This window comes from Scatophagus argus, chromosome 4 (assembly GCF_020382885.2).
Source record: "Scatophagus argus isolate fScaArg1 chromosome 4, fScaArg1.pri, whole genome shotgun sequence".
Lineage (NCBI taxonomy): Eukaryota > Metazoa > Chordata > Actinopteri > Scatophagidae > Scatophagus > Scatophagus argus.
The window spans coordinates 22,086,097-22,111,508 of record NC_058496.1 but is presented as its reverse complement, the minus strand read 5'-3'; the positions used below and the strand labels follow the sequence as shown (position 1 = coordinate 22,111,508).

At 40.5% G+C, this 25,412-nt stretch overlaps 1 protein-coding gene across 1 annotated transcript; it reads left to right on the top strand.

Moving 5' to 3' along the window:
* The first annotated feature begins 1,358 nt into the window (after window positions 1-1,358).
* Window positions 1,359-25,262, top strand: htr7c (5-hydroxytryptamine (serotonin) receptor 7c). The gene is made up of 2 exons (XM_046385779.1): window positions 1,359-2,193; window positions 22,465-25,262. The coding sequence occupies exons 1-2, from the start codon at window positions 1,727-1,729 to the stop codon at window positions 23,201-23,203; spliced, it is 1,206 nt and encodes a 401-aa protein (XP_046241735.1). The 5' UTR covers window positions 1,359-1,726; the 3' UTR covers window positions 23,204-25,262.
* Window positions 25,263-25,412: the final 150 nt, after the last annotated feature.

The window sequence follows — 25,412 nt, the reverse complement described above, 5'->3', positions numbered from 1 at the left end:
TAAAGAGTTACAAAATGATGATATAGACATCAAAAAGAACTTCAAAAAGACATGAAACAACCACGAAGAGACACAGAACGACTACAAAGAGGCACAAAATGTGCTTCTTTCCACAAATGAGAAACAACTCCACTAACTGTTAACAATTTGCAGCACTTTGATTTGAATCTCTATTGTCATGATTTCTCCCAACCTCTCCTCATTGCTCCCAAAGCACATGTAATCCATACCTGTTTAACCCTTCTCATTACGAGGTCCTCAGATGGGCTGAAGGGCACACTGACATGCTGAGTGGTTGCTTTGCATAAGCTCTAAGCACTTGCCTCAGAGGATTTCCACTCTGGAAACGTGACCTATCTTCTCTGACATCCACACATCTGTAGTAACGTTTGCATAAATGGGCCAAATTTCCCTGACAGCAGGAGGTCTAGCAGAAACTGGCAATGGTCAATGGCATTAATTTGATGTGACAACCGCCACTGACCTGTCTGTCGGACTGAGTAGTAGGTAATGGTGAGTAAAAGGCCATGGCTGTGGTGGTTAGCATGTGATGGGGCTGTGATGACAGGCGAAGGGAATTGTGGGAAAAAGCACTGCCCCCCTCAGAGCCAGAGGGGACAAACACACAGCTGTTGCTTCCCGGATGATGATGCAGGCAGCCAAAGTCCCGGGAAGCTTTCCCATATGTCCTCACTGTTCTCCAGCATCACCAGCCGTGTTGGACTTTCTCTTTTGATTTGTCATCAGTGCTTAGATTTGAGCAGCTGATGTATCGGCATGACAGGAAAGCATATTGTACAAAGAAAAAACATACCTTTTGTTAAGTGGTTTTGCTTTGAGTGTTTGAGATGTTCTATTTATAAACAGATGATTTCTGCTTGTTGGAGGCACTGGCAGTATGCCGTAAGGTTTGTCTCCTGTCTCTTCTTCACATGCGAGAGGCATGTGGGAAGCAGAGATTGTTTTAAAGCAAACTTCGCTGCATCGTTTTTCTCCAAATAAGGCTTGTACTCGGGGCTTCAAAACAGATATCGGTCACAGGCATAAGCTCATCCTGACAATACATACAGATGTGTACTGAGGAGTTCAGATATCCACCTGTGTGTGATATTAAATCACAGCCAGATGCAAAAGAATACAAATTACAAATTCCATTAATAAACCAAAATCTTTATTTCTTCATCGGTACACCGCATATTCTATAGTTAATTTGCAGTTTGAAAAGGGAACCCTGTGCCCACATGGTTTTGAACGCTTGGAGCTTCCACTCTGAAACCGCTGCAGTTTCCCTTAACTACCATATTCAGCTATGTCTGTCTGCGCGTCTTAAGCAATGCGTCACTAGAATAGGTGCGGTTTGCGCAGCGCATCTCTCCCAAATAGTCCATATTTGCCTTGTTAACGAAATGAGATACAGGCACTTCAGACGCACCTATGTCTAGATTCTGTAACTTTCTTTTCATTTCGTTGTTTTGGAGTAGAAGTTATTTTTTCTCCATGGGCATGGAACATACACCCACGGCACTTCCTCAGACTGATCATTCTTAAACAGGAACAACTAAAGAACCCCACTGAGTTATTGGCAGCTCTGATGTGGTGCAGCTGCAACAGCCTCGATCTAAAACCGCCGGACGGGAGCCGAGAGCAGGTTACCCATATCCAAATATGCGCGTAATTGGCACTGCCGAGGCGTCCCTTGCACCCCTACCGAGATAACGTTGTCGAGATGTTCAATACTTCAGGAATTGAGCTCACCTTTAACAAGAAAGAGGATATTTCCGAAGTTATCAATGGCACTCTGCAGCTTCTCTACAACGTCCTCGTCACCATCAGTCCCACAACCATGTGGAACGAATCGTGCGGGGAGCAGCTGCTGGATTTTGGGCGCCCGGAGAAGATTATTATCGGGGTGATGTTAGCGATCATCACGGCGGTCACGGTTATGGGAAACACGCTGGTGGTGATCGCGGTGTGCGTGGTAAAGAAACTGAGGCAACCGTCCAACTACCTTCTGGTATCCCTAGCAGTGGCGGACCTGTCAGTGGCCATAGTTGTGATGCCCTTTGTAATAGTGACAGACCTCACCGGGGGCAAGTGGCTTTTCGGAGAGGTGTTCTGCAACATCTTTATCGGCATGGATGTAATGTGCTGCACTGCCTCTATCATGACCCTGTGTGTGATCAGCGTCGATAGGTAAGTTTCCAAAGTGAGCAACTAGCGCTACTTTGATGATCAAGCCTGCCGCTTTGCAATGGAACCAGAATTACGCGTGAGGTGCGTCCTGGGTTTAAAATGACGTGAGGAGGACACTCGTTTAAGCTGCTCTAAATCACTTAAGTACACTGACGCCAGGAACACACCAAGTGCCACATGAAGTAATGATCGCATGAAATAACTGGGCGTTTGATTGTTGATTTCTTGAGTTTTTTTTTTTTGGGGGGAGGGGGGGGGGGGTGCGCCAGAGAATGGCGTTTAATTGTCTAATGTCAGATCAACTTTTCCTCTGAATATCTGTGCGGTTGAAACCACTGAAGCAGAAAACTAATACGCAGACTGTGAATAATTTATAGGTCGCTTAATTAATTTGCTTGATCGGACCACGGGCAATGTTTCCTGTAATTACGCATTTAGGATCATTACAGCAATAGCGCAGAGATGGTGTGACTTTGATTTATAATCGTCCTTCATCTCTTGCACTCTTTGAATACGCCTCCTGAACGATCAAACCAGAGTGTATTGGTGTTCCTGCTGCGTTCACGAGGTAAAGTTCACTTCTGAGAAAATCTAATACTGCTTTAATATCTTACATATGTAAATATGAGGTTTACCACCTTGCCACCAAGATCCACTCTGCATCTCAGGTATACTACATCTCTTTAGAGTCACTGCTCATAATGCCAGAGCTGAGCCTGGTAGCTTGTGGCAAATTAAACTTGTCCACTGCACCCACTATAATCCAGGCATGTTGATAATTCCCAATGAAAAGAAAGTCAAGTGATCAGTGTCACTGTTCTGCCTCAGGAAGCATAATGACAAAAGCTCACTGTGGTACTGATGATCTGAGTATTTCCTCCTGTTCACCTATCAGGCATTATTACCCCAGTGTTTTATTCACAGAATTATGCATGTTTGCTTATTGCTGATGCACTGAGTGCGAGGAACTTTAACCTGAAGAGCTAATGGTATTACGGGAGAGACAGTGTTACAGTGATTTCTCCAGCCAGCTGTGATAAAGCTGAGAGAGGTAATGAATGTGTTTTTGGCTGATTAGATTGAGGCTCACTAAATTCGTTTTGTTTGGCCAACAAGCTCTTCAGGGGGTTACGTTAGAGGTCACAGAGGTCCCAGTGGTTACTGAAGATACATGGACAACATGTGATTTGTATGCCATCTGTGGTCACTCAGTCCTGGGAAAGGTCATGAATTGTTCTCTTCAGTCAGTGTGGAACCAGTAACACAATGTTGTGGTACATCCTCCCCTAAAAATATATCCAATGGAGGATAGTTGTGCATTGCAAGCCAGCACTGTTGAGTCTCACGGCTATTGATATGAACTGCTCATACTATATACCCAGAGAAGATAAATGGATCTGCCCATACATGGGCATGTCTTAAAAGACAGAGTATGTGATTGTCTATCATGTCTTTATGCCACTTGTCAACCAGAAAAATAAGATTTTTAATCTAAACGGGTACCAGTTCAGGGTTATTTTCATATATTTTTCATATTTTTCTCCACACAAGCGGCACAGACAGTTAAATGTTTGTAAAATGTTCAGGTTAATCTCCATGAAAACAGGCTTGTTATAATTACACAACCCACAATGTGTTTGGCATATGATTCACAATGGGAATCATGAAGTTAATTCATTAGGAAGAGAATTGCCAATTAGACACATGATTAGCCGTAATTAGGGCTATCTGTCATTTAGGATTCCCATGCAAGGACATGAATTGCAAAATGAAGCCAAAATAAATAGCTAAGAAAGCTGAAAGCGAGGCTCAGGATTGAACAAGTTTACTTGTGGAGGTTATACAGTCCCTAAAGACTAGGTCTTCTACTGCACAGAGGGATATTGATTGTCTCTCAGAGCTTGTTTAGGTTACAGGGGAGATTCTGCACTGTATATGCCAATATGGACAATGTGGTGCTAGAAAAGTGGTCCCAAGAGTATGGGACTGATGATTCTGTGGGGACTTGACAGGCTTTGATGGATGAAAGACTGCTGACATCCTGGTGGAATACAGCTTCTCTGACATTAACCATCCACTTTAACATGTGTCTAATCAGCTCCAGGTTATTCCACATGCGGTTCAGTGGCAAAACAATAAATAAATAAATTTAAAAAAAGAGTTGTAGCCTTCCACAATGTTTTTACATCTTCTCAAAGTTAGAGGACAGTAAATATATTTTAAAAATGATGCAGTAGAGTGTGAGCTATCTTGACTGTTAGTCTCAAGCAAAGGTCAAGACAAAACACTGAATCCTATATTTACTATATTGTAAGTCATTAGTGTTTTTTTTTCTTTCAGGTCCACCCTGCCTGGTAAAGGCCAATGTCCTTCAAACTCAGTGCCTTTAGAATGTTCCCTCTAGAGCTAAAGATGTACTTTGTGACAGAGTTCTCACTCAGTCTGTGGAAAACTCAACACTGTATGTAAAATCTGTGGTGCTCCCATTTAATAATGCAGGACGTCCTTAAAGGTGGTTCTAGATGCTATTATAATTTATTGGTGCATATTCATAAAGAAATATGTTATTAATTTAATTACCAGTTGCAGCTGTCCACTTAGCCAGTTAGCAATCCAGCCTTAGTCTAATCCTGCTGTCTGTGTTGTGGCTGAACGGACAGACTGGGGACTAGAGTGTGGAAGTTCAGTTCACTGATGGCTGTGGGGTAAAAGCTGCTCCTGAGTCTGGAAGTGCAGGTCTTTAGGGCTCTGTAGCGTCTTCCAGATGGCAGTATCACAAAGAGGTGGTAGTCAGGATGTGTACTCTTTTTAATAATTTTCCAGAGTCTGCTGAGGGAGTGAGACCTATAGATGTCCTCTAGGGAGTGCAGGGAATGTCCATTGATTTTTTGAGCTGTGGTGATAACCCTCTGAAGAGCTGCTCTGTCTGCTGCTGTGAAGTTCTCATACCAGGTCGTGATGCAGTACGTCAGTGTACTCTCTGCTGAGCAGTTATAGAATGACTCCAGCAACTTGGCAGAGAGTTCGGCCTTGCTCGGGGTTCTGAGGAAGTGGAGCCTCTGTTGTGTCTTTTTAACCATGGCAACAGAATTAACAGTCCTTTTGAAGTCCATAAAGGTCCTCTTGAGGTGCTGAGAGGAGCACACATCCTTGTGGTGCTCCGGTGCTGAGGTTCAGGCTTTGGGATGTGTGGGGACCCAGTCTCACTGTTTTTGTATGGTTGCTGAGGAAGCGGCTGAGATCCTGGTCCAGCATTTTCTTGACCAGCCTGCTGGGGACAGTGATGTTAAAAGCACAGCTGTAGTCAATAAAAAGCCTCCTCACCTATGCCCCATGTGGGTCGATGCTCTCTGAAGAGCAGTGTTTATGGCATCCTCTGTGGATCTATTTGTCCTGTATGCATACAGGTGTTGGCCTGAAGTTGAGGTGAGAGTAGCTCACTAATAGACTAGTCTTTCAAAGTACTTGGCTATGATGGATGTGAGTATGACTGGTGTGTATTCATTCAGAGAGCTGATGTTTCTGTTTGGGCACCAGGATGATAGTGGCAGTTTTTTTCAGACATGCTGGTACAGCAGTCTGTGCCAGAGAGAGGTTGAAGATGTCAGTGAAAACGTCCATGAGCTGATGAGCTGAACACCCTGTCCGGGATCTCATCTGGGCCTGCCGCCTTCTTGGCATTAACTGTCTTCAGGACCCTCTTAACCTCTTGTTTCTGGAGGGTAAGTGTGCGGTAAGCAGTGTCCTGCTGGGGTGAAGCAACGCTGTCTGATTCCCTCTCAAATCTGGTAAAGAAGCAGCTCAGTTCCATGGCCAGTAAGGAATTATTTGAATTATTTTTATGGTTAAATGGTACCTTAAAAAGACATTTGATATTTAACAAAATTAACCAAATGTTTAAATACTTTTTAAAAGACTGTTTGTGCCTTCTGATCATCCCATCTAAACAGATGACATCAATCAGACAAGAAAAGACACATTTCCCTGTGCCAACAGCAGGGGAAATTATTGTTACTGTGGGTAAGAGTAGTTTCAGTTTTTTCACATTCACATACGGTATTATGAAGATCAGTAGACTGAAAACTAACTGCAACTTAATATTAAAGGCGAGCAGCATGAATACAATTCTATATATCATGGTATATGTAATTTTAATTACATCAATGCATATCCTCATATAATACAGTTAACTTTTTGGAAAATCAGTTGAAAAAATGGATAAATTGAGTGGATAAAAATAACAGAAAAGAACATCCTGCATTTTTAATCTAATTTAGCAAATTAAATTAAGCAGAAATCATATGATAAAAATAATATAAAAACTCAATAAATCTTACATTAATTCCAAATCTGAATGTCCAACCTATTGAGTCTTTTCCCTTCCACAATATGCTTGAAAAATCCTCTCCTATCGCAATAGCTTCCCTTATAAAACGGAGTTTTGTAAGGGAAAACCCAGTAACAGCAGACTATTGGCAGAAAAGGTTACCTGCCATGTAGCCTGGGTTGCATGAAAGTAACTGCAGAATACTCTTGTGGTATTGATTTTGTACTGTAAGTGCAACTACTGATTTATGGCTGTGAAAGTCATGCTTATGGATGACTACCCATTCCTCACCTCCAGTCTCTTTAAATGGAGACTGAAACACTGCAAATTGAACCTAACACACCAGAACATTGACCCATTCACAAGAGAAGAGTCCAGTCTAAGTGTTGTGAAGTGTACAATCGAGGAGTCATGTACACAAGGCCTCCTGTTTAAATTAATGCAGGTCTGCGCTTGCATGCGATATTCTAGTCTGCACTTTCAGCAGAGGTTTAGCAGCTTTCATGCCCACTTCCCTAAAAACCTAGTATCTCTTTTGGCTAGTCAGTTTTTACCTTCACTGAGAGTATTATGTTGTATGTTCAATAATTCAAACGTCAAATATGAATGATTTATTCACAACAGTGGGAAGAGAGGGTAGTCCTTTTCTGTAGTTCCTCAGACATCTAAGAAAAGACAGTGCTGAAAGAATAAAGGAGAAACGGGAAAGCAAGAGACACACGCTAGTTACATGTGCAGCAAATCAAGCAAAGCCTGGCTTAACTATCAGTGAACTTGGATGATGGATAGGATGTAGGTCAAGAAAAATATCTGCAGTAAAGTAAACGTTTCCACCAGAGTTCAGACTAAAGAAAATACAGTGCAGGTGTGATCACACTGTAGGCTTCTGCAGGGGATTTAAGGCAGGAAATCATGCTAGCCAGGGCCCTTAGATGGCAGCAGGATTCGCCACAGTCTTCACATCCTTTCTGCCAACTGGTGTGTCAATGATGAGCCGAGTTCACACGCGCAGCCCCCACATCGACCCACCCTCCACATCTGATAATATTTTTGCGAGGCTGGTGCGGAAGGTTGTCCCAGGAGAGACAGCACTTGCTTGGTGCAGCTGGGTAACATCAACCCGCAGCAGCAGACACAGATGACTTGACCTAGCTGACGCATCCTCAGGTAATGTGATGTGACGCCTAAGCTCCACTCTCTCAGGCACTATTCACTTCCCACTTGTCGGCCACCTCGCTGAAATGTGGAGGATTGGACATCTCTGCCAGGCCAACACGATTGGATCAAAGGCAGTTCGTGCTTTTAAAGGAATACTAAATTGGGAAGAAAAGTGTGTTTCGGTACTAAATAGGATTTTACGCTGAATTCTTAAATCCTGTGATCACAACCAGTTTACAGAGAGTGCTACATTTTAGAGGTTTTAGAAGCCACAAGACACTCCTTTACTGTTACAAGCCACTAATATTTTAGACAGAGAAGACAAACTGCAGTCATCTTTAAAGTTGAAACAGTATTTAAATTTAAAATCCATCACTGCCCATGTCTTGTAAACGAGCACTTCTTCTAGAGCAAAACTGCTGTCAATGAAAATATTTCAGAGCACCATGAAATAAAAATGCTGGGAGAAGGCGCTTGGCAAGTTAAACATTGATAAGGGCTGCTTGTACTATCAACCACAACTCAGTTTCCATTCTGTTTGACTGCCTGTTTGACTTTTACTACAGAAGCACATAAAGTGAGAGAGAAATTGTCCACTGATGATGTGATTAAATTGGGTGGTGTGTGGGACCTTAACAGATGTCTAAGAACAGAAAGCCAAAGGGAGGAGGGCAAAATCATGTCAGTGGATTGTTATTTGTCTCTTGACTTTGCGATTGTTCTTTTACCAGCGGATCTTCGCTAAGATTTATGAAGTCATTCAGAAGGTTTTTAGGTAACTGCTCACAATTTATCTTGTGTGGTGTAAGCAACCATTATCTGAGGACTTTTCATTGGTTTGCTAGAAAAATGAATATATTCAGCTCTGGCTCACTGTCAAGTCTATGTCAGCTACAGAAGGTCCAGCGTCATGGTCTGCTGGATTCACACCATATGGAAGTTACCATGTTCAGCAGGCTTCGTTCAAGTTCCACATTTCTCAATATGCAATAGGAAGCAGTGCTCTGCAAAGGATGAGGGAACTGTGCTTGGTCTACCTCATAGTGACACACAAAATAAAAGCAACTTGCGTTTAGTGTTGGGTCAAAGAAAAAAAATTCAGACTGGTTTGATATTAAGTCTTCTTTCAATTTTAGCACTATGTGTTGCCTGTGTAATATTTCTTCTCATTATTCGGAAGTAGAGACTGCGAAATGTAGAGAGATTTATCTGGTGGGTTAATCAGCTGAATGTAACAGTGGTTCATTTGTATGTCCCACACTACAGGTTTTACTTTTTGTCTTCTTTGGTCTTCTTCTAAAGTTTAACATCAAGGTAATAAATAAAGTAAAATAATACTTCAGCCAACTGCAACTTGAGAAAAGATGGCGGTAGCTCCATTTCAAAAATGTCTGCGAACCTTGTAAGTTACTTAACATGTTCTCGTAAATGTTTCACAGTAAAAGGGTTTCTGTCCACAGAAACACTAGAGGGCCTTGAATTTGAAACAGAAAGCAGTGTACCAACAACGGACTGCAGTAACTTTAACAAAACAAATGGGACAGGATCAAAATGAGGTTTCATACTAAGGTATTGTAGCGTGTAAGATAACGTTTAAATAGTACATTACACCAATGTTTCCCATACCAATCTCCCAAGTCTGCTTAGCTATCAATATCAACAGATAACTGATAACAGATAGTGAAGTGTCTTACTAGAGGTCACTTGAACTAAACCACAGTGGATGGTGTGGTTATCATGCATCCCTTTGTCTGTTTGCCTTTACTTCACCCTAGTCCTTCCCCTTCCAAACGCATTCTCAGGTCTCTGTGAAAAGATCCTCCTAATTTGGAAGTAACTCAAAGAAAAGGTTTTCAGTGAAAGGCTGTTGTTTGAGCTTAATGCTACCATCAGTCTTTCTTAAATACTTACAGTGACAAAGTAACATGCTGATGTTTTAGTAGGTGTAATGTTAGTGATGTTCACCATCTTAGTTTAATTAGCTTGGTCCTTGATCTTACAAGGGTGTTTATGGCAGAGAAAAATCACATTTGTCATTACTATGTGCATTTAAAAAGCACTGAGATTCATATTCACTGACACGTGGTCTGTGATTTGATTTATCTTGTCAATTTATTGGTTGTCTCTCTAGGGAGCCACTTCAGTCAGATGCCTACGTAACTAATCAGTGAGCTCTTGAACCAGATCCAGCTCTGCATCATATTTAATAGTAGCTGTGGTAGTGTTAGATCAAACACAAAAATAAAAATATCCAGCCAAAGCGCTTTCATAAATGGAAATTTGGTTATGAAGGTGGTTGTTTTGGGCTGCTGGTATTTTGAATCATTTCCATGTCCCTTCTTTAGGGTAAAAACCATCAGAACCCAATGTGATGTTTCTGTTTTACTTCCTTAAACCACACACAGGTTTATGAAAATGGTTATATTCCTGAAAAGCTGGGAATACGAGCCTTTCGTACGTCAGCAACATTGGTATGTCTCACTTTGTTGTGCAATTTGATATGGAGGATGATGGATGAGTAACCAGTGCACAGATAAAGATCTGAGTTTTATTTTGCTATTCCCAGCTTGTCACCATATTTACTCAGCAATCTCTGGGGGCAAGAGGAAGAAAAGGGCAAAGTGCTGAGTGACTTTAGTGTGGCATAAATCTTGCTTTGTGTTTGGCATAAAGAAGGTGGGGTCCATTATTCACCAAGATGAAACAAAGGGCCAATGGAGCATTTACCAAGCAGTGAGATAATGGGTTTTCTGTGGAAGGGGCTGAGAGAAACACAGAAACGCATACATCGTGCTGTGGATTGCAGATAATATGTTTTGAATATTTAACATATTGCTACTACTGCAGAATTACTGTGCAACTCAAGTTCTGGTATTCAGTTTATCTGTGCACATGAACGGAATGTTTATATGGTCCATTAAATTGGGAAGTATGAATGATTCATCAAACATGTCGTTGTGTTTAGAGGGAGCATAAACTAAAATCGTCTCTATTTGAGCATAATACCGCAATGTTGCCCAATCCAATCTCTTTTAATATGCAGACATTAAATCAATTTCCTCATATTTCTTTCATCACTCTTCATGTATGGTCACTGCTGTGCATCAGTGTTTTGCAGTTGACAGTTAATTCTAAAATCATCATCAAAAAGTCCTGTATCATTGAAATGTTAATTGGACATAGTACAGTGTGACTTTATGGCTGAAATTCTTCCTCTTACTCAGGTTAGGTAGATGCAGAGAAGTTAGTGACTTCATCCCCAGGACTGAACAGAGTTTGTGTTCCTGCTGTGAAATGGAAAACTGAGTTATAGTAACCCATCACTGCCCCTGGGCAAGGCACTGAACCTCAGAACTGACCAATAACTGGGTCACTGCGCTGTAGACAGCCCTGCACACTTTGAAATGCCTCTGAGTGTGCATGTGTTATACTGGGAATAGGAATATTTAAGTCACAAGCAACGTCAAATATAATCCGGTGCATAAACATTTAAGAGTTCACTCTTAACTCTTGAAGGAAAACAATAGTTAACCAAAACAGCTCCACCATAAGGTCTGTTAGTAACTATTTTGGAGCTTCCAGTGCTAACATGAATCAGTTGTATCTCTTTTGTCTTTAAAGTTCCATGACAACTTATTGAATTATAATATTGCTGAGTGAAAAGTTTGTTTATTCAAAGTGGAAAGACTTTGAAAATAGCATTAACTTGTAGGTGCCTGGAGGAGTTTGTCAGTGTTGGATTGTGCTGGAGTGTATGGGTGTGTCTGTGTCTGTAAGGATGTACACAGAGGATTAGCGCCAGTGAGGCAGCAGGGTGTGGAGTACATTTATTGTTTCCAAAGTCCAAAGTTGTGTGTGATTTTGTGCACATTTCAGATTTCAGATTTCAGTTTCCAGTCAAGATGCCTTCTGTTGCTTCTCTGTAAAAATTAACAAAAACTTGGCACTGGAATTTAGCCTTCTTAATTTTCCATAAGAAGTACAGTTGTCTCTGAGCTTTTTTCATGAGGGTGGAGATGTGTGATGTCTGTGACAGGTTCTTTGTGATGCTGATTCCCAGGAACCTAAAACTATGCTCCTGCTCCGCTTCAGCTCCGCTGATTAAACAGGGGCGTGTGTCTTTGTTTCCTTTTTTTGATAAATTCAACATGTATAAATTTATTTGGTATTGCTCAAGAAATATTTAAAAAATATTGTAATATGTACATTTACATCTTTCTTTGAACAAAGCTAACTGGCTAACAAAACATTAGGAAAGAACGAATGACTAAATGACTAATAAAATAAAATAAAAATAAAGAAGTTGCACATAACACAGCATTTTACTTTTACCTTGTCAGTGCTGGCATGTGATCTGCGTGATGTGTATGTAAGTCAGTCAGTAGATTTCATCCTCTGACGACCATGGGTGTCCGTGCAAAATATCATGGCAATTCATCCATTGGTTGTTGACATGCTTCGAGCTACACAGCTAAAAAAAAAAAAATAGTTTAGAAGCACAGAACATTTGCCCGTGTAGGTGGATTGCATGGGTGTGTCTGTGAGAATGTGTGTGTAAGAGAGTAGGCCCAGTGAGTTCAGAGAGTGTGTGCTACACTTACTCTGTGCCACTGCGAACTTCAAAACTGTCTGTGGTTTTGTGCAATTTTAAGACACCTCTTAAAAAGAAGCACAGCACTTTTCTAGGGCTGAAATGATAAAGCTAAATGCTCACCACACTGAGCTGCAGTGTATGTGCATGTGGAAGCAATGATCTGGCAGGCACAGATGGGTGATACTGTGTAATTAATCTCCCCAAAAGCTGGTGAATGGACTTAAATTAATTATTTTGTGATTTTAAGATAATAGATTAGTAATATTTATTCCACAGTAGATTGAATAGTCTGTAGCTGTAAGATTATAAACCCCTATTTGTTATGCTTGTGTTAGGCACATTGTCCTGTTTAATATTATTACTAGAAGACCTGTTTCTTTCCCACCACTGCTGTGGCAGCACAACAGTGGCCTTTATTTCACTGGATCAGTATGATCAGTATTATTACCTCGTTGTCACAGCTGTGTTCACCTATAATGGTATTTTGTTTATCTGTCTTTCAAATCAACCTGCAACCTGGAAATGTACAAATGTGATTCTCTATATTTGAACATACTTGGTTAGGAGAAAAAGGCTGAACACGTTAGAATTACTGTCACCTTCTCACTGCTCATAGGCGAGATAAACAACGGTAAAATTGCTGTTGTAATGAATATTCCTCCTATCAGTCATAGATTCGTCCTGTTAGTGTGCACTTGGCTCAGAAAGGAGCATAGATTACATTTCCATATCTTATATTCTGATCTTGTCATCTGCTGCAAAATCAAATTAAATTCAATTTACTTTCCTTCTTTATCTGAAAAGCATTCACAGCAGTCTTCCTGACGTATGCAGTAGCTGCGATGAACCCTTTTTGCTTGAATTTAACATAGCTGAACATATAATATTCTCTTAGTGCAGTTTTATCTTTTTTTTTTATCCAAACGTTTCTTTATAGAATACTATTTAAATGAGTGGTTTATTAGTTGCACATTTTCCATTAAATTGGTGCAACCAACATCTGGTTGAATGCAGAAGGCATGTAGCTTCAATTAATCATTTTTACAAGATCACAAACACCTCAGGTCTCCTGTGTTGTAGAATTCAGGTTAAGAAAGATTTTCTTTCAAAACAATTTACATTTGCACATAATCCTTGTGAAGGAGAACACCTGTATCTGCTTCTCTGATGCTGTCAAATGTCTTTGTCTGTGAGCTGCTATTTAAACACAGTAATGAAGCAACTGTTGCCCCCCCGTCCCATGGGTGAATCTATAGGGAAAGGCTGGAGGGAAAGTAAGACAGGTTTATCTGCAGAAGCCTTTAACAAGGCACTTCGGAGTCCTTTATGTAAGACATGAAAAGAAGAAAAGATTAGGAGCAGATCAGAGAGCACAAAAATGTTGCAAGATTTGGGGTAATATTGAGACGGATGAATGTCTTCATGACTGTGGAATCTGAGTCAGTCGTATCATCATTTGTTGTAATATCATGTTGTATCTGCCTTTTGGGGAGAGGTTTAAAAGATGTGTTTTGCAATGATACTTCTGTTATTCTAGGACAAGCTTTATTATCTGGGGTCCTGGAGTGAATTCTTTGAATGCCAATCATTCTTAATCTAATTTCACGCAGGTTAAGAGGTTTATTATTGCTGCAGGTTAGTTGAATTATGTATTTAATTATTAAGGAACTTGGCGTTGTATACATGAATAACACAGGTTTGATTTGGGGATTGATGTTTAGTTTTCTGTGTGAACAAACGGCCAGTATTTAAGACTAATACAGGTAGCAGTAACATTCTCTTGCTCACTGCTGAGTTTTTTTTTTTTAGTTTTCCTTTTTTGAATATTTTTTGATATTTCTATGTCCCCAAAAAAGGTCAGAAAACGAATATGAAGTGGAAAAAAAGAACAGTCCTCAACCCTTTATGTTACATGGTGGTGTCTAGTGACTCAGGAACAAGTCGGATACAACTCCTCCTCACTGTCCTTTTTCATTTGCCAAGCCATGAGTTGATGGCATATAATGGGCCACACAGCTACTTCAGCTATACTAACTGCTGGCTAGATGCCAAATTGGTAGAAAGTGAGCGGGTTGAAAAGAGGAGCTGCCTGTATCCTTGGTAACTAAAACTATTCAACATTTTGTTTCTAAAAGGTCAGAAGTAAAATGGGAAGAAGCAGAGTATTAGATTGCTCTCCCACATTTCAGTCTTCCTTGAAGCTTATTTAGTTTTGGAGGTGTCCTTTGAGAGAGCGAGTGCACTCAGTGACAGAACCAAAGGGAAGGTGACAAAGATGGAGGGGCTCTTCACACTCGCTCACTCACATCATCATGACAGGAAAAAGAGAGGAAGATGGACTTGCTGGCACTTATTCGCCTTTCACTAACTGACTGCAGTCATTGTATAATAATGAAGCCAGAGTTAGCGCTCTCATTAATATTTGAGAGGGTGTTTTGGGATCTCACTAGATGAGTTTTCAGACTTAGGGCAGTTAGTGGGATGTACATTTTGGCGGGCAGTAATAGAACCTCATGTGCCATATTACTTGCAAGTTAAATATTCAGCAACACTTCCTATGAAAATCACATCAACATGTTAAGGGGCATTCATAGTGAATTATAATGCAGTCATAATACTTTATGACAGCCCTCCTGATGCACTACAGTAACAATCATCAAACATTGTAGATGTGACTTACAATGAATTATCAGTTCAAGTGTCTTATGGATACACTTAATTACTTATAAATTAGAGGATGACTGAATGAATTTGTGATGAATTTCTTATAATAATACATAATGAATGCCCCCATAATGCAACATAGATGTGGTCTTCATACCAAAGATTCTTTCTAAGCATATTGCACTGCATGTACACGGACACTTTTTAATTGTCTGGATAGAAAGACAGGTCTGTCGAGCTGCATCGCAAGTCTGGTCACCATGGCTGCCATCATAATGGAAATGCATTAAGGAATTGAAAAAAAAAACAAACAAACAACTGAATGCATAACAAACAGGCAAAAATCCATTTTGAAAATACAAGTAAATGGTGTGAAGAGGTACACTGATAAGACTCTGGCAACACTGTCTTGTTTATTTTAGTTTGTCTCATCACTTCTGAAAAACATTCTGGCCCAGATTCAGGAACCACCTGCTGCACAACCCAAAGGACCAGAGACACAAGGCATGGCCAAAGGTTTTTGTTGACTGGTAAGCTTCCTGACGGAGCTGGTCAAAAAATAAAGCCTCTTTGTTGTTATGCATATGTAAATTTTGTGTTTACCTCATTATTTTGCTTACATAAAAGTTATTTAGAAATGAGGTCATGAAAATTAAGGTTGAGATGAATTTCCTTCTGTTCCTGAGTATCAGGAAAACAGCAAGACATGTGACCTGATCTTTTGCAAATTTGTGACTAGAGACTAAATATCATCCAATGGCATTCTGTGCCTACTGAAGGAAACAAGTGGTGCAGCCAGGAGTGAATGGAAAATAAGTGACAGTAACCATTTATAGCACCAGATGATGGCTGAAATTTAATTTTTTTGAAGTTAATAATTTAGTGATCCTTATCATGGTCACAGATGTTGACTTGCTCCGAAGTCCTCACTTCTTTCCCTTATTTTCACTTTAAGCTGTCCCATTTGAAACAACCGATAGCTTTTTAAGGAAACATACCTGGCAACAACAAAATGTTAACACCAAACGTACAACATAAAATAAAAGACCTACAGGTGAAAAAAAAGATGAGTTTTAGCTCATTATGTTCTCATTTAGTCAAGGCCTGACTGAATAATCCTTACCAAACATTTTACAGCATAAACCTAACCTTAAGTACGAAACATTGTTGTCATGATGCACTGTGTATTGCACCATGACAACACTGATTCTGTTAAAAATAGAAAAAAAGAACCACGTATAAAACTAGTAATGGAATAAATGGAACCACATATGACGGATATATGATGGACTGACTGACTGAAAGTGCAGAGAGAAGCTCTCTGAGGCTGCCATTATCAGAAAGAAGAGGTTGAAACACCAGTGAAAGATCAGGACCAGATGATGCTGTCAGGGTCTGCTGGGACGAAGAGTTGGAAGAGTGAGCCGAAAAAAAAAAAAAAAAACACTTTGAAGTGTTTTTTTTCCCCCTTAACGCTAAAGATACTTTACTGGACACATTGTACACAGCTTTGGAATGCAGTGGAGTAATGTATGGATAAAGGCAGCCTTTCAGTGGTGTGTTTCAGCTTGTAATGCAGCGGCGCTGACCATGAACAGCAGTCAGCAGTGACAACACTAGAAAATAACAACAGCAGTGGTAAAATGGTGAAGGTCAGGTGATTTGTGGTGTGTTTTCACCCTGGAGAGCATGGCTGCTGCTGGTCAGTGAAGAACAGCTAGCACCAGCAGTAAAGACATATTATTGTTGACGAACTCATATGATCCCCAGGTGGTGACGAAGGCAGTTGGAATAAATAGCTCTAATGTGTAACAACACTCTTGCTCTCTGTATATACAGCTGCAGCCAGCTGACTGGAAACCAGCCTGCCGCTGTCTTGGCTCTGCCTGTCTGATCAAACTGCAGTAGGCTAACTTTTAAAAATCTCCGTTAGTAGGACGACACAACTCCAGAGCTACTCAGCGATTTAAAAGGAATAACATCACCTGGACAGATGCAGGCTACCTGCTGCCCCCTTCATTCTTGTCTTGGTTACTAACTATAGCTGTAGAAGTTGGCATATCTGCCTGGGTCTTTTTATGGGTGGATTTGTAGGCAAACAAATGTCAACAATATGTATATCTGCCATTTGGAGGGTGTGCCTGTTGGTTCTTGGGTCAGTTGGGAAGTAGACGCAATTCCTCTGTTTTTTGTTGTTTCAACTTGCAGAGTGATGATACATTAAAATTGTCAGTGTCTGGAGCCCCAGCTCTACACTGTCAGGTCTGGCAATTTTTGTAACTTTCTGAAACTGACAAGCGGGCCCAATTCAGGCAGTGATTGGTCAGGCATGTAGAAGAGAAAATCAGGGTCAAATGAGTGCCACACTATGAATGCTTCTCTCAAGAGTCAAGACAGAAGTGTTTGCTGTCATTTCCATTTGATTGATTATTGTCTCATCCCTGTGTCTCACCAGCCCCTAGTGTATTTTCACTGGCTTTTAGCCAAAAAACAAGAATAACTTCTATTACCCCCATAATTTAGTAATTTATAGGGACATTAAGAAAATATTTACAACCAAACAGAAGAACAACTGCTGCTGCTTCTTACCCTTCTTCTTCCACATCTATTTCTTTATAGTCGTAGCAGTAGTGGTAGTAGTAGTAGTAGAATAGTGAGTAGTGAATAGTAAGCCAGTAAACAAATTGAGCAAGGATGGGAACAATAAATCAAACACACACTTCCACATACTCAGATTGAAGTCACACCATTTGTTTAGACTATTTGTGGTATTTGAATAAAACTGAACACAATGAAACATCATGACTTATTTTGTCTTCGCTCCGCCTGCCAAAAACCGACAGCAAGACAGAAATTTGGCAGTCAGCAACAGTTGACTTTAGCTGGTGATAGTGTTTCCTCAGTGTAGTCACTGATCGGTGAGCAGCTGAAACAGAAAAGTCCGTGCTGGGCACAAACACATAGATTACAAGCAGCATAAGTAGTTACAGTACACTTTAAGTACCCCCCATGTACACAACCCCAAGGGTCCAACATCTTGATGACACTGACCACAAAGTACCCCCAGAGGTCCTGTGTACCTTCCTCTGACAGGTCAGGGGGGTCTTCATGTGGGAGTCCCCGCAAGGTGGGAGGGTGGATTCGGCTTATTCTGATTAAATACACCCATCAAATACACCAAATACTGTAAAAAAAAAAAAAAAAGACCAAATAATGTGTTTGGAACAGAACATTGCACTGTAAACAGGTGATTAATGTTATTCATTTCACCATTTCACCACCTGGTTTTAATGTTGTGGCTGATTGGTGTATGTTGTCTTGCTTAGTCAATATGTAGGATTTAGTAGTTGTCAGAGGAGTGGAAGCTCTGTTTCTAGATATATCTTTGAAGTACACACAATGATCTGGTAAATGGCTCAACATTCAGAAAAGCTTACATTTTTACATCATTAACAATAGGCTATAAATCAAAGCGTGGTAGTTTTAGGCTTAATCATTTTTCAAGTTTTTATAGAGTAGTCAGAGATATCATATGTTGGGGATTGAAAACTAGAATTATTTAGGGAACACTGTCTTAAGCTTTCATTGTGACTGTTAGTCCTACCAACAGAAAAAAGACCATGTGATTGATTTCAAGGTGTGTGTTGTCTCCCTATTTCTCTGGTAAACATTTCTTTTGTCTTGGGTTGCAGTTCCCAAGCACTTTCTCCAGCATGTAGGCTAAAATAAGTGCCAAAAGTTATTCACAGACTATCTGAAACCAGTCTGATCTAAGCTGGCAGTCCTGTGGCTGGAGGTAGCAGACAAATCTGAGGGAAGAAGTACGTCTGTCCAGGGATGACTCAGTTTGGCTTATGTAAGAGTCTAAATGAGATTTTTTTTAAAAAAAAAATAGAAGAAAAGAAAATATACTGCTGCTCATTCATCCTAATCTTATTCTGAGCAGAGGAACAAAACAGAGTCTAACTTAAACAGATGCAGGTTCATCTGAACTAAAAAGAGTAAGGATGAAATCTGTGTAAAGTATGAAACAGAAGGGATCCTGTGCTTCCTTGAGGAAGAAATCACAGCTCTGTTAGTGTTGTGCAGTGTGCTCTGTGAGAAAAGGAGCTCAATTTCTGTCTTATGGAGGTTTCTCAAATAGAATAGGAGAGATGAAGGTTGTAGTCTGATGTCATAGAAATCCCAAAACTCTCACAGATTTGGTGCTCTTCAGTCTAGGGCATCTCAGAGTAAATATTCTATGGTACTCTACTCATTTTGGTCTTCATTTATTTTTTAAACCTTACTGATTTAAGGTAAATGCATCTGGTAAAACCTAGTTTTAGAACGCACACACACAAGCACTCATGCACGCACGCACGCGTGCACACACACACACACAATCACTGAGCACAGAATGAACAATGGTTTGGGCATTTTCAGATTTTCCCCTTTCTCAGCACTCTCATTCACTTTATGTAAAACAAACCAAGCATGAAGCCAGTGAATACACAGTACTGACTGCTGGATAAAAAAGCAGGCAAGCTGCTTATTTCTTGAACAGACGGCTCTTCAACACAAATGCTTTGATTTCAGGCGATGTCTGCATCTCCGTGCCCATTTCACTCACACTGTAACAAAAAAAAAAAAAAAAAAAAAAAAAAAATCCCTAAAATGGGCAACTCCTGCTCCTCGCAGGCTCATGTAGGATTGCCCTCAAGTGCAATGACATAAGAAGCTTAAATGCTTCAATGAAATGAATGAGTGAAGAATCTCCAGCAGAAAGTTTCAGGTAAAAAAGTGACTTGACAGACTTCCCAGCCCTCCTGTAACTTTCTTTTTAGGAGAACCTGTTCTAAATTTACCAGTCCTCCGCCCAAACCAGCTGCAGCTTTGTAAATATTTCACTGTGTATCCTCTCTCACATATAAAAGGTTTGAGGGGTGCTCCTGGAGATGGCTGATGACTGTTGCTCACCAGGTTACTGTGTTTCAGTGCAGAAAATAGTTCACTTTACTGTGCCCTAGCTGGTAGCCTAGCGGAAGTAATAGAATTCTCCATTAGCTCAGGTACAATACTTGTCTGTGACTGGGTAATCCCCGAGGGCTGTGGTGGATCTGGATGTGTCCCAAATTCTCCAGAGATATGAAAAAATACTCTCTAAACTCACTCACTGCTACTGTTTAGCACATGCCTTTTTCTGGAAGGTGATTATAATCCATAACCACTAGTCTTTAGCATGATTATGCACTTCTCCTGAGGTGTGAGTGGTCTTAATTATGTTATGCATTTTGTATAAATATGCCATGCTTTTATATATTTTTGCATTTGGTTTTGACTAACTGTATATTGCAGATACAGTATTAAAAAGCTGATTAGTAAAGTTGCCATATTTATTGGCATATTTTTTATTTTTTTGTATTAAAATTCAGGTTTTTAAAGTTTGAATACTGAGCAAGAGTTGATTCACAGTTTGATTCACTCTCATAGCTCTCATTAGCATAGTGTGCACTTCCTGGCAGACAGTTAAATATTTCTCTCAAGAGTCAGTGAAAAACAGATCTAAAAGTTGAATGAATTGTTCTTTAAATCTTTATGTTGGTGTTGATAACTTTCCACTGCCTCTAAATGGCCACCCCCCCCCCCCCCAAAAAAAAAGAAACCAAACTAAAACACTTTTATAAGGCATTATTTACAGATTGTGGCGTTGTCATTACTGCTTGTATATGTTACATTTTGTGTGCTCTGTGTATGCTGTACCCTGTAACTTGCTCACAGGGATCAGTAAAGTTTAATCCTTTTATGTCAAAATGCACGAAATAAAACCAACAAGAGGTCTCATAGATGTTTGCATCAGCTCATCCTGCTGAAACACATGCAGGAAGCTGTGTATTGAAGTGTAAAAATGACTGCTATCTTACCTAACCTGGCAGTTGTTTGTCTACACAAGGAAAATAATTTGATTTTGTAGCATCTGAAAAGAGCTCTACCTTCTAAAGGGCCAAAGATGAGTCATAGTTTTGTGGAAAATTGTCCTCCTCCCCCCACAGACACACAAACATCTCCACAAATAAGCAGCACAGCCACCTTCCTCATTACTGAATAATGTATTCAGAGAGGAGTGTTACATTACTGGGTTTCCACGATGTTTTTCCACTAAGAATTCCCATAGCATGGAGTGTACCCATCTCAAGATTTGTCTTGTATCTATTTGACACTACTTGCCTTGATGTGTGCAGTCCCTCATGTAAAGCTTAAGTACATTTTCAGTGAGTGTTGTAAGTTGGGCAGAGCAGTGGTTGAACAGACTGGTGGTTGTTAAATAATAGTCAGTGAGGACAAGCAACCCGAGCCGAGGGATCTTTAAGAAGGACACAATAGTAGTATGTCAAATGAGTTTAAAAGGGAACCAGAAAGTCACTATCTTTTCTTTTGATATGTGATTGCCATTATAGTAATGGTATTATTTAATTGAGCGGTTTTAGCTGCAATGCAGTTGTAAGGTTATTGTCCTTTTCAAGTGATTCTGATTTTGATCATTACCACTTACACTGTGTTGTCTGTTGTTAACAAGCTACAGTGTGCAGTAGAGATGCTGGACTACAGTGCTGTATTTTCTAAAGCCAGCTAGCTTGTAGCAAACTAAAAACTTGGATTAGTACTCCTTTACATTTCCAAAAGATTTTTTGCTGTTGCATAGTGTGCCAGAAAAGTTTTTAAAAGCATTGGAATATAGTTATTTTGGCATTCAGCATGTCTAGCAACCAAATAAATGCCTGTCCTTCAATTTGAACAGAACAAGACCTGTATAAGCTCAACATCTTAAAGCTGTTGATGAAGTGAAGAATCCTGCCCAGACTGAGTGAGCTGAATTTGATGTCTGTGAGTCTGATAGCATCAATGATGGACAATAAGGCAAATTGGCCAGTGCTCCCTTAAGCTTTTTATCTCGACTAACAATAGAGTGGAAACCAGAAAAAAAACAGCCTGGAGTGTCAAATGTAGAGCTTTCATCAGTGACACATTTAATGCTGATGAAGGCTGTGGGCAAACAACCAAAACACACTGAGATGTACCTACAGATTTATCATTTTGTGAGAATGGTGGCGATTTAGCCAGTTTTGTATAAATGCAGGGTCTTCACATCACATTTTATCTTTATTTCTCTGAGACCTCCACATGTGATTTGAAACTGCTGAGCTGCTCTTTGATTGACAGCTCCGTCTCTACTTGCTAAGCTCCTCCAAAGCCAGAGAAAACAGCTAAAGGCCCTCCAGGCAATGACAGAGCTTATGACCTTTCATTGAAATGACTTTGAAATCGGTGGACATGTATTTGGTGCTAATGTGCTGTTTCATCTCAATGAAGACAGGTATTAGATTTGATAAGTGAATAACTGTCTTTATCTTTGCTGTAATTTGTGCTGCTGTATGGGAAAATGTTTTAGACAAAATATCAAGATAACTTCAGCTGCCTTTGGTCCTATGTTGAAAAGCTGCCTGGAAGTTGTACTGAAACTTCTTTTGTATTTTGTCTCTTATCGCAGATATCTGGGGATCACACGTCCCCTCACCTACCCAGCACGGCAGAATGGTCAGCTGATGGCAAAAATGATCCTGGGAGTGTGGCTGGTGTCAGCTTCCATCACACTGCCACCTTTCTGCGGCTGGGCCAAAAACGTCCACACAGCCGGTGTGTGCCTCATTAGCCAAGACTTTGGCTACACCATCTATTCCACAGCTGTAGCCTTCTACATCCCTATGCTGGTCATGCTGGTCATGTACTACAAGATCTTCAGGGCAGCTCGCAAAAGTGGGGCCAAGCACCGCTTCACCGACCTTTCCCGTCGCGAGCGTCTTGAAACTGTGGCTAATGAAGCGCTGCGAATGCAGGGCCTGAAGCCGCCCGGTGTGGCGGAGGAGTGTGCTGCCTTGTCCCGTCTGCTTAACCGTGAACGCAGAAACATCTCCATCTTCAAGCGGGAGCAGAAAGCAGCCACAACACTGGGGGTGATTGTGGGGGTCTTTGCTGTGTGCTGGCTGCCGTTCTTCATCCTGTCCACTGCCAGGCCCTTTATCTGTGGAGTGGAGTGTAGCTGTGTGCCCATCTGGCTGGAGCGCACGCTCCTCTGGTTAGGTTACGCCAACTCCCTAATGAACCCCTTCATTTATGCCTTCTTCAACCGAGACCTGCGATCCACTTACCGTGACCTTCTCCGCTGTCGTTATCGCAACATCAACCGGCGACTCTCTGCTGTGGGTGTGCATGAGGCTCTTAAGGTTTAAAGCAACGTAATTATATTGACTCCCAGAAAGTGGGGTATGGTGACCCTATGCTCGTACACTTGGTGCTTAAAGGGCAATGTGTGCATAGCAGGCCTGTAGATAAGACAAAGACTGACAGAAAGGGAGTCACTGTTGGTGGCTCTATAGCCCATCTGCAAAGGCAGAGAGACAACATGATCACTTCAGTGTGTGTGTGTGTGTGTGTGTGTGTGTGACTCACTCATTCTATTTTGGGAAACAAAATCATAGAGCACACTTGATGGGCTATTCAAGTCGACACTTCAAGTTGATGCTTTTGTGCATATGACACAATTCCTTCCTGGCTATGGATTTATGGTAGGATAATATGGTGACAAGGAAATGACATGTAAACACAATCAATCATCCGAGGGTTTTTAAAGGGAACACAAAACAAACAGATCCCTGTATATTAACCAAATAGATGTTTGATAAGGAAAAACATTTATTTTATTGCAAATGTCTTCTGAACAGCGCGATCTTAACCAGCATTAAGCACATCCCCGCAAACAGAAATTTGAACATTTGGAGGTGTATCTTGCTTTGTGTCAGGATTAAGTATTATTTGTATCACTGCAGTCATAGCTTTCAATTCGGTCCTCTCACTAAATTTAACAGTAGCACCTTAAATGTTTCACAAATGTTTACAAATGTGGTGATGCCAAGGGACTAGAGGTGGGTGGAAAATGTTGTAAGAATGCATTTTTCATTCATGAAATCTCAGTGTTTGTTGCTATTAAAAGGTAGTCTGAAACTGAAAGTAGTTTGCTTACTGTCTGCATGAAACACATTTGTCTTACATGCCACTGTATGTATAAATCATAAAAGATTTTGAATAGAGAATTACAGTGTGGCTGCAGTTTTATCCATGTTTTATCCAAACTCTTTATCACACACTTGAATTCAAAGTGAACTCAGTACCGTATATGTCAGAAACCATGATACTGTGGATTTTTCTCACTCTTGTTATTTTGCTTTCATCAGTTTCATTCCACAGTTGGCTAAGGTCAACATGTTATCAAGTTTTATACAGTTACCTAAACCTCTTGATCTCTGCCATTTCACTTTAAGGATTTACATGTTCTCGAGACTTGTGCTCCACTGGTTGTCTACAGTGTTTCTATCTCCCTTTTGAACCAGGTTGTAGTCACTTCCCTCCTGATTTCACTCCAATTTGAACTCTTCAGTAACCAGTATGAGCCCATGTCAAATCAGTCATTATTTGAGCAGTGTGTGCTTTTTCTACCTCGATTTCTGAGAATACCGTACATTTCCTCCAAACAGATGTACTGCTGTCTTGCTTCATTTTGTAATTAACTGCTGTTTTATATTGTGAAAGATTGATCTGTCTACAACTGTGACTGCTCTGTCTGGCTACTTTGGCATTACCCTCAGAAAGCAGCTGTGGAAGTGGAAAGGCATTTCTTCACTTTGTAAATAAAGAAACACTTGTTGAAAATGTCACTGTGGCTAGCTTTGGTAATCTCAGATGACATTCATGCACTTTTAACTGGTTCAGTGATGGAGTTCTAGTTCTTTAAGACTAAGACTAACACACACACACACATCTTTTTCTCTCATTTGCAAACAGGAGACCGTTCTCATAGGTTTTCTTGCTTTCTCCACAGAGCATTTCTTCATCAAAAGTCTGATGTGCACATTTTGTTGTACAAAATTGATTTTCCTTGCTGACTGGACTGATGGGTCTGACATGAGGAATAAAAACACACATTATGGTCTGGTAGAAGTCTTTGAAACATCCATGCCATTTCTTAAGAATTAGAACCAAGGCTGTTGTGCCAGTGCAAGTACTCTGGAGACATGTTTGAGGATGCTGACCCAAAAAAGATGCTTTTATTTTCTGTTTGCTTGGAGCAAAATCTTTTATTCACATTGTGGGAGACAGCTGTCTGCTTGCTTTCAGGACTGAAACTGTCCTGTAGAGACACAGGAAAAACATGTGTGATGTGTTGTGTTTGTGGCCAGAATGTGTGTAGTTCAAATGCTGAAACCAGTATGAAATAAATTACACTCAGTTTCAATAACAGAATGGGGTAAGCAGTCAGGTGTGTGAGTAGAGACTGGAATTACCACCTTGCGATCATGTGCACCCACACTCCAAATTGTCAAATTGCATTTACACCCTTGTCTGTCCAGGCTCATATAGGAGCTTATATGTGATGAAAACTAA

Bases quoted from the DNA above. Each gene is read 5' to 3' on its own strand.
- htr7c (XM_046385779.1), top strand. From the start codon at position 1,727: ATGTTCAATACTTCAGGAATTGAGCTCACCTTTAACAAGAAAGAGGAT. The intron at 2,194-22,464 runs GTAAGTTTCCAA...CTCTTATCGCAG, and splicing joins TGTGTGATCAGCGTCGATAG to ATATCTGGGGATCACACGTC.